This window comes from Pseudorasbora parva, chromosome 19 (genome assembly GCF_024679245.1).
Source record: "Pseudorasbora parva isolate DD20220531a chromosome 19, ASM2467924v1, whole genome shotgun sequence".
Classification (NCBI taxonomy): Eukaryota; Metazoa; Chordata; class Actinopteri; order Cypriniformes; family Gobionidae; genus Pseudorasbora; species Pseudorasbora parva.
The window spans coordinates 18449655-18459341 of NC_090190.1; the positions used below are offsets into that span (position 1 = coordinate 18449655).

At 46.8% G+C, this 9687-nt stretch overlaps 1 protein-coding gene across 1 annotated transcript; it reads left to right on the forward strand.

Moving 5' to 3' along the window:
* Nucleotides 1-7052: 7052 nt before the first annotated feature.
* On the forward strand, nucleotides 7053-8904 carry LOC137047907 (perforin-1-like). The gene is made up of 2 exons (XM_067425830.1): nucleotides 7053-7574; nucleotides 7689-8904. The coding sequence occupies exons 1-2, from the start codon at nucleotides 7054-7056 to the stop codon at nucleotides 8887-8889; spliced, it is 1722 nt and encodes a 573-aa protein (XP_067281931.1). The 5' UTR covers nucleotide 7053; the 3' UTR covers nucleotides 8890-8904.
* The last annotated feature ends 783 nt before the right edge of the window (nucleotides 8905-9687 follow it).

The following is a 9687-nucleotide window of genomic DNA, read 5'->3' on the forward strand; positions in this document are numbered from 1 at the left end:
ATCCCCTCCCACCTTCTAGGGCGGCCTGGAGAGGCCTATTGCCGAATGGCAGTTCCCTATTAGATTGGTGACATACGGTGCTTATCCGATGGCAAATCCCACCGGAAACCCCGCAGGGCCGGGAAACGATCATAGGACGGCCTGAAGCGGCCCGTCCCTGATAGCAGACTATGCTAGCCGCCCGGCTAGCACCCACGCACACTGTCGCAAGACCTGGGAACCGGGGCTCACCCTACAGGAGGCCAAAAGCGGCCTAGATCCTGTCAACCAATGGTCGGAACCCTAGGTCACCCCCTCAGGGGACGCTATGTGAGGCGTGCTGAAACTCAGCGAGCCCTTAAAGTCGGGCTGACAGTGGCTGTCTGCTGGCTGATGAGGACTGGGTATCCAGCCACTACCTGGGGACTCATCCACAGGGAGGCCGTTAGGGGCCTACTTATGACGAGGTTTCTGCTGCAGCCGACACCGTTGGGGAGAACCCTCCCTGCTCACATGGCCACGATGTCGGAACTCACCCGCAGGGAGGCCTACTGAGGCCTACCACCTGCCCAGAGTTAACTGCCCGGACTGCCTCGGCTGGCGTCTCCCGCCAGCCCGCCTTCTATTGTCGGTCCGCCCCAGCGGCCCATAGCAGCCTTCTGCGACGGCGCAGTCTCTCAGGCAGCGCCTACCAGCGTGGACCTAAAACACAATGCCCACAGCAGTGCACTCAGCATAAAACGCCTTGTACCCTCTAAAGCGAGGGGAGTACAACTTACGCCACCTGCCTCCAGGGCGGCCGTCTGGTCGTCCAGCGGTCCGCCGTCCGCGCAAGGGCGTCAGCCGTGACAGTGTTTCGACTCCAGGGGAGCATCCTACCAACCGATGCTTTCAGATGGTTGCGAAGTACAGCTCGACCCGAGCCAAAGGGGTGAAGCAGAAGACACAGAGCAAAAAGTGAGATATACTGAACACACACAACCGGCCATTTCCTGAACCAAGCCGGGGGGCCGCCCCGAAGTGGCGGCCGCACTAGCTCTGGGGGGCGGGGCTAGCAAAACCAGTCTGACTGCGCACTGCGAAGAGACGCCTACCCCGTCCCCACGACCACTGGCTGAGTCGCGATTCATTCTGCTACACACCTTTTGCATTAATAACAACCCCCAAATGCAGAAGGGGGGGGGGCATTGGCCGGACAACCCTACTACGGGGAGGCCGGGTAGGGATACAAAGCTCCTGCGGGGATACCGACAGGAGCCCGGGGCAACTGCTAGGGCGATATGCCACCGCGAGACGCCACCGTCATCCCATCAACAGCCTAGGCCAACTTGATGCACTAGCATCGGTCTGATAGTCCCACAACAACGGCCCTAAGAAGGACTGGGACAGACCTTACTGTAGTTCACGCGCTAGCCTAACCTCACAAATTCATCTAGATATTTCACTAGCAGAGGTGCCAACGCTACCCAGAGGTGGCTACAGCTAAAAACGTTCGCCAGGAGAACATACTTCAGTTTATATCGCTGTAACAACAACGACTCATGAGTTTAATGTCTCGGGGAATAATTAACTCAAAAGGGATTTAATATTCAATATTCATGAATTTATGAATATAATTTGCCAGTTGTTCATTACGTATTAAAATTTTCCGATAGGGAAAATTGTTTAATTAAATACAAGTAACCCTTTATGGAATTGCTTGAAATTATCCTACTAAGTTTGTCCTGCAAATTAGTTATAGACTTTTCAAATCAATTCTCAATAAAGGGATTACTGCTTTACGAGCGCATAAGAAACATTAACTTTACTGATCAGGATAAGTTCAATATTTCAAATGGTCATACAGTTTACTTTACTAACAGAGTAGCATAAGCAGTTAGGTAACGTTAGATCGCAAGTTTCATTGACTTTGTGTATGTGGCAGAATAACAGATTCAACTCATTAAATGTCTTTTGAAGGTTTAATAAACACAGACTAAAAATAACACTACAATTCACACAGAAAGTACATACTAAATATGCATCAAGAGAGTAGAAGTATAGATATTAACGAAAGAATACATAAAAGAGAATAATGAATAGACTGAAGTTAGAGAGAGATAAAAGAGAGAGAGAGAGACAAAGAGAGTGAGAGAGAGAGAGAGACAAAGAGAGTGGGGGGAGGGTAAGCAACAACTTTCCTTCAGTTCACCCAAATACGACCTTCACGGAGTTAATTTATCCCAACGGGAAAATAACACACCCTCTTTACAGCAGTAAGAATAAGAATACTTGCATTCTTTTTGGTTTCGTTTTGGCTTCTCGCTTGTGTGCGTATGTGTCTCTGCGTGTCTCTGCGTGTCCGGCGGTCCTTTCCGAGGTTGGGAGGGAAGCGGCTGTTTGCTTTAGCGATGCTTCGTGTTCTTGAAGATCGGATTGTAGAAGAGAAGATTTTTGGAAGAGATGAGGCCTGCTTGGAGGGCCTGCATTGGTGGCATGGCTTAAGTGCCAGCCCCCCCCCCCCCCCCCCCCCCCCCCCGTGGGTGTTGGCTCCCACAGGGAGAGAGAGGAGAAGTGAAAGCCAGAGAGTTTCGGAGAAGAGAAGAGAGGAGAGCCTGTCTTCACTGGTCTTTTAAGGTCTGGAAATAGTCCCACCCTCCAGGGTTAGACTTAACCAATGAGATTGTTGGGATTTCCCGGCGGGAAATTCCTCAGCAGATTTATGGCTCTTTGTTTGAAAGTTCGATTCAGTGGGTCTCTGAGTCTTCATACTATAATTAATGCAACAAACACACACTGCATTTTCTGAATAAGTGATATACATGGAAGTGTAAGTCGTGAAGTGAGCATTAATTTGATAGGAGACATGACATATATGAGGTTATCTGAACTAGTACTTTGTTAAGACACAGACAAAAAGATGCCAGAATACCATACAGAATAAACATTTTACAAAACAGTTATGTGTTTACATATAATGTCCTGGGGTGCATGTTCATTTATAGATGGTTTGTCTATAATTTGAGGCAAAAGCTCTGTGTCTTAAACTCTTTGTGTATAAGACTTCATGTGGCCACATTCTTTCCGGTCGTAAAACACCTTATCAGATGGTTTCCAGGGTGACTGAAGAATCTCCCTCTGCTGTGTTGGGGGAAGGTCTGCTAGTGAGCACAACTTTCAAAACATATTTGTTAAATGTAACTGGCGATTGTGTGTTTGATTCGCCTGAGTCGCTACATCGCCGCTACATGCCCGCGGCATGTGCGGTGGCCTCATCTGCTCATATTACACATATCCAGAAGAGAAGCAGCCTTATAAACTACTGTTGCTACACTAGCAAACATCAGCCTACCAACACCCACTGTGTTTATACAAACATCGTTCTAGCCACCTTTGCCGGGGAACTACAGGCCCACATTTCCATCTGTTAATACTTTCCTTCGACAAAATATCCCTCAGGGAAGCATAGAGTCCAAACATACGGCATTGAAAGAAGAATGTTTGCCCTAAAAGGGGACTCACCCGCTGTCTTCAGTGCCTCATCGCTTCATGTAACATGCATGCTTCGTCGCACTAACCTGAGGGTGGGGCGCTCTCACACACCGGCTTGGCAGGCCGTCAGAGTCTCACATCCGCTCATCATCGGCCCGCGCGGCCTGGTGTAAAGCGCGCCCGGGGAGAGAAAAGAAAAGAAAACAAAGGAGGGGACACTAAACTCACTTCCGCGCCCTCGGGGGCGGAGACTCACCACCTCCTTGCTTCCGGCGCTGGAAGCGGTTCTTCTCCCCGATGTCCCTCCTCCTGTTGCGGGTGTCCCGCCTCTTCTGCGTCCTACTCCTCCACGGAGGGGGCGCACGAGAGGCCACGCTGCTGCGTTGGCCCAGTCGGTGATCCTCGAATCCCGAAGAGCCAGGGACACCCTCCTGCCTGGGCGCCACCCCGGACCTCAGCGGAATACATGTTCTATACGCCGCTGAGCGCGCCCTCGCCTCTCTGAACTTTCCCACCACCGCCTCGACGGAGGTGCCGAAAAGTTCAGAGGGCGAGACCGGGGCATCGAGGAGAAAGGCCTTTTCTTTCCCCCCGATGTCCGCCAGGTTCAGCCACAGATGCCTCTCCGTGGCGACCATAGCCGCCATCGATCGTCCGATGGCGACTGCTGTGTATTTGGCCGCCCGGAGAGAGAGATCCGTGGTGCGGCGCAACTCAGCCATCGCATCAGGGGGTAGGCCCTCCCCCTGATCGAGGTCCCCCAGCAGATCGGCCTGATAGGCCTGCAACACTGACATTGTGTGCAAGGCTGCCGCCGCCTGACCTGCCGACGTGTATGCCCTGCCGTTAAGACGCGAGGTCGTCTTCAATGGTTTAGACGGCAGGGCAGGAGCTCTTAATGTCGACAGCCGCCCAGACGCGAGATAGTTCGCGAACGTCTCGTCGATGGGCGGCATCGACACATACCCTGCCTCGGCCAATCCCTCGACATCAGCGAAGTTAAAACGCTGATGTCGATGGATTCGCGCCGAGTAGGGTTTCTTCCATGCCCCCACGACCTGCTCGTGAAGGTCGGGGAGGAATGGAAGGCTCCCGGGAGCTGGGCGGCTATGGTCGGGGAGAAACCGATCGCCCAGTCTGTCAGGGCGGGCGGCCTCTCCCCTGGCTCTCTGCCACGGCAGCTGAAGTCTCAGCGCCGCGCGCCCCATTACATCTGTCAGCTCCCTATACACGGGGCAGGATGGCTGGGAGGATTCAGCCTCAGCTTCATTTCCCTCCTCATCCACAGCCATCCTCTGATCGACCGGAAAAGCACGGACTGACGACGAGGAGGAGTCTCCATCCGACTCCTCCTCCGTCAGCCTGCTCTCGCGACCTGGCTGATCGTCCGCGAGAACTGTACTCTCCAGACGATGAGCCAGGTCCATCTGGGAGCCCCAGGACAGACGGCGCCGCTCAGCCTCAGCTTGAGCGGGACCGCTCCCAGATGCTGGCTCTTCCTCCCTCGAGAAGAAGGCCAAGCGAGAGCGGAGCGTCCTCAACGGAAAACGCTCGCAGTTTGCGCAGGAAGCCCCCTCGAGAACCTCCCGCGCGTGCTCTTCCCCCAGGCAGCGCACACAAAGGGTGTGTGTGTCCTCAGGTGTGAGAAACCTGGGACACGGATCAGCGCACTTCCTGTACGCTCCCTTCATTTTGCGTGTGCACTTCATCTTTTTTTTTTTTTTGACTTTCCAGCGAACCAGACAAAACAGTCCCTGAAGACGAAAGGATGTTGTCATGTTGGCACGGTGCCTTTTTATACTTCCTGGTCGCACGGTGATGACATCACCAGCTGCCGACGGTCAGTAGGATTGTGATTTGATAGCGATTTCAGACACCTGTCACGCTGAAGCCGTTCCCCGTAGCGTCAGCTGACGCAGCGCGAGTTCCCTTTCGAAAGGGAACTTCAATTCTGCTCAGCGGAAACAGATTATGTTGCGTTGTCCATATTTTTTTACAGTCTATGGCCCTGTGCCCTGAGTTTTCCCTTGCCACGGTCTCCTACTGCCTGACAGCCAAAACTGGTGCTGATTCTGAGAGAGAACAACAAGCCCCAGGTTCTTATAGTGTTCCTGCATGGATTTTTCCACCATCCTTGTGTTGCCTCCCAAGTTGTCCAAGATTGTTGTCTCCCTGGACTGGTCCCTGTGGTCACCCCACCCTATAATTACTACAAAAGTAGTCTACTACTAAAGTCTAAGACTACTAAGTACGAGTGTTGAGATAATCCATAGCAACAAGGTCAACACTACCCATTCTCTTAGCTTTGTTGTAAAATAAAATGTTTTGTGAATACCGCCTCTGCTGTCTCTCTTCCTCTGTATCTTCATCGCTTGCAACCAAAATTAATTCTCTATTCATCTTCCTCAATTTGAAAAATGTGCTGCGCCCTGGCACATTTCAAAATAACTGCTTCTTTCAACAAGAGGATAAATGAAATGTCAGCATCAAATTGCCAGTAGCATCCGGACAACCTTGTGACACCACTGTTGGCATCAAGCACTTATGTTTGAGCTTCTGTTTATTATATTTAATGTGCAGGATGGGGAAAAAAATCTTCACAAATGTAACAAGTACTTTTCAAGTCAAAATAAAATTGTAAGAAGTAAAAAAAAAGTTTTTTTCTTCCAAAATATTCGGTACACATATTCGGTTTAAAAGTACAAATAACCTAAAATAATAATAGTACAGTAATCAAGTAAGATTAAAATGTTTTATTAACTGAATCAACACTGAACTGGCATGAGCTGAATAACACTTTTGTTTTCAATTGTATTCAATAATATTGTATTGAATTTGTCTCATATTTGATGCATCATTATTATTTTGCTGCTTATTACTAGGAAGCTAATTTGAAACTATTTGTATTTTATAAAGAGCTACAGTATATAAATGCAGGTGACATTACTTGACTGGACAACAGCATGTGACACAAGACAGAACAAAACAATCAATAAAGAGAAGGAGCAGAGCACAATAAATAAGAAAAAAGGTACACAAGGAAGCACAGTTACCAAAACGAGGCCTAGACAAGGACCACAAACTCCTGTCTTGTGGGAAAAGTATTGTGGGAAATAAGGAGGCGGAACAAGCGGGAACATATGGTCAACACAAAGGCCTCACACCACACTATTTATACAACAAAACTTTGACACCCACAACTACACAAGAATCATATAAAACGAGCAGTTAGAGAGACAACATATTTCAGATTCATTTACATTTATGCATTTGGCAGACGCGTTTATCCAAAGCAACTTACATTGCATTCAAGGTACACATTTTACATTTTTGTCAATTCTTCAATTCTTGTCACTTCTCAATTCTTGTCGATTCATTTGATCAGCTCATCTGTGAATTTAATGGTAAAGAAAAATCATCGCAAAAATTATATTCTAATTTTAAAGAAACCATTATTATTGATATATTTTTTGTAATTTGTTTATAATGTTAAAAAAAATAGCAATATTGTTAATATGATCAATTTTATGAGGACATGCATGTAAAATCTGACACCAATAATGATTTGACAGAAATGTTGCGAATGTTCTTATCTCATTACAGATGATGGGGCCGTTCCAGATTTACCTTGCTGTTTTCTGGACTTTGCTTCTCATGAGCATTTCTGGAGAGGATGACATAGCTGCATCAAAAGAGTGTGAGAATGCTCCCTTTGTTCCAGGACACAATCTTGCTGGAGAGGGATTTGATGTTGTGACCATGACGCGAAAAGGTTCTTATGTGATCGACACAGAAAAATGGGATTTAGGAAATGGCACTTGTAAATTGCGCAAGAACAGTTACATGAATAAAATAAAACAAAAGCTACCAGCAGCAGTTGTAGACTGGAGGACCTTGCCCAAGTGTTCAATGAAAGTCTCCAGTCAGATCTTTGAATCAAGTGAAGCACTGGTCAATGATTCATCATCTGCACTCTCGGTCAGCTGGAAAGTTGGTTTAGATGTAAAAGTTGCTGGAGCTGCAGTCGGAAGCACTCATTCCAGGGAAGCCAAATTTGCGATGCAAAAATCTAAAGAAGACAAATACAGTTTCACCAAACATGAAGTTGCATGCAGTTTTTACAGGTGAGAAAGCTGGATTTTTTTCTCTCCTTGTGACTGAAAATAAATTAATTTTTATTGTAAACTGCTCCCTCTTTGGTCCCAATGAATATAAGCTTGTTAACTGTTTCTTTATAGATATCGCGTAGCTGAAAAGCCTCCTCTTCATGCTGAGTTTCTTGAAGCAATCAAATCACTCCCTGAATCCTATGATCCAGACGCCTACCGCAACCTGATCGCCACATATGGTACTCACTTTACCACCGGTGTCACGTTAGGAGGGAAAGTGAAAGCCATAACAGCCATCAAATCCTGTCAGGCATCTATGAGTGGACTTACAGACACTGCGGTGAAAGACTGTTTGGATGTAGAAGCCTCTGGTTCATACAGTGTAGCAACTGTGAAGGCAGAGAGCCATTTTTGTAAAGAAAAAAAGAAGAAGATGGGGACCAACGAAAAGTTCAGCTCCATGTTCAGTGAGCGTCAGACAGAGATTATTGGAGGAAATATAAATGGAGAAGATTTGCTTTTTTCTGGTTCATCACACCCAAATTCCCTTAAGAACTGGCGTAAGTCTTTGAAGAGCCTCCCTGACGTTGTGCACTACTCTCTAAAACCCCTCCATTTCTTACTGAGTACTAAACACCCTGCAAGGAAAGGGCTAAAGAGAGCTGTTGAAAAATACATTATAGAAAATGCCCTCATGAAGGTTTGCTCTGAGCATTGCAAGATTGGCAAGAAGTGCAGTGCAAGAGATCGATGTGCTTGTGTTTGTCAAGGCAATCAAATGATAAAGTCTAATTGCTGTCCAGCTGAAAAAGGACTTGCCACCCTAAAAGTCTACAACCTCAGAGCCAAAGGTCTGTATGGAGATAGATTTACTCAAACAGATGGTGCTGTATTAGTTACATATGGCACACAAAAGAAGCGCACTGAGACTATTGAGGATAATGACAATCCAAGTTGGCCAGAAACATTTGAGTTTGGTGCTATTAAGATCAGAATGTCCAAAAAACTGACTTTTGAAGTGTATGATGCAGACAGCTACTGGAACAGTGATCTACTTGGTAAATGCTCTTTTGATCTTAGAAGTGGAGTTGTGAGTGAGGCTTGTGTTTTTACATATGGCACCTTCTTTTTTACCTATGAAGTGAAATGTGCACCCAGTCTAAATGGCCCACAGTGTAATGATTACATACCCTCTTCAATGGCTGCCCCTCTGGTTGACATTTTCAGCTCAAGAAATGGTGTTCTGATTAAAGACATGCTCAGACTTGGATCAGCCCAAATTTTCTCAAGTAAATTCAAGAGCACTTATGGGAAAGGGATAAAGCTGTAGGATTTTAGTAGGAATTCAAAGCAGGCCTTATGCATTAAAGCCATAATCTTACAATGCATAATAATAATAATAATAATTAAATGCTTTAAATGCTTAAAGCCCATCTTTCAAGTTGAAGATCACTGTGAATGAACGTGTAGATAAATAGTATAGGAACTCGACTTGCGTAAAGAAATTAATCATAAAAGTGCATTAAAACAGTTTTTTTAAAAGATATTGTGAGTAAAATGACTTGTGAAAAACGTTGTGAAAAACGCTCTGATCGGAAGTGATGCAACGGCCGGTAAACATCGTCTCTTCGTAATGGTATCAGACAGCAAAGAGGTTGCAGTTGGGATAAATGTCAACTCTTCGATGGGCTATTGCCGTATAATTACGAGCCGTAGGCGAGAGAGGGGTCAGGGAGAGTTAAGGGGAAGGGTAAATGGAAGAGACATATCCAGCTGCAGCCCCGCCAATTTCAGAACCCCATCCACAGAACGGAAGTGGGAGGCAACAAGCTCGCGCCGCGCGGGCATGTCATCTGCGCGGTTCAACAGACCGAGCCTCGCGGCCGACTCGTCAGCGCAGCGCGGACGTGTTTACTAGCGCTACCCAATGGGCAGCGCGGCGCGAATTAATCCGTTTTTTTCACGGTCTATGGAACTAATCCTCACCAGCGCTGCAATGAACAATTTAAACCGATACAAGTTCATTTGAAACAGAAACTTCAATGACTTTGTTATCAATATTATGATATTATGATAGCCTAATATCTATCTATCTATCTATCTATCTATCTATCTATCTATAGTAAAA

Coding starts and splice junctions, on each gene's coding strand:
- LOC137047907 (XM_067425830.1), top strand. CDS start 7,054: ATGATGGGGCCGTTCCAGATTTACCTTGCTGTTTTCTGGACTTTGCTT. Junction 7,575..7,688: donor GTTGCATGCAGTTTTTACAG/GTGAGAAAGCTG, acceptor GTTTCTTTATAG/ATATCGCGTAGCTGAAAAGC.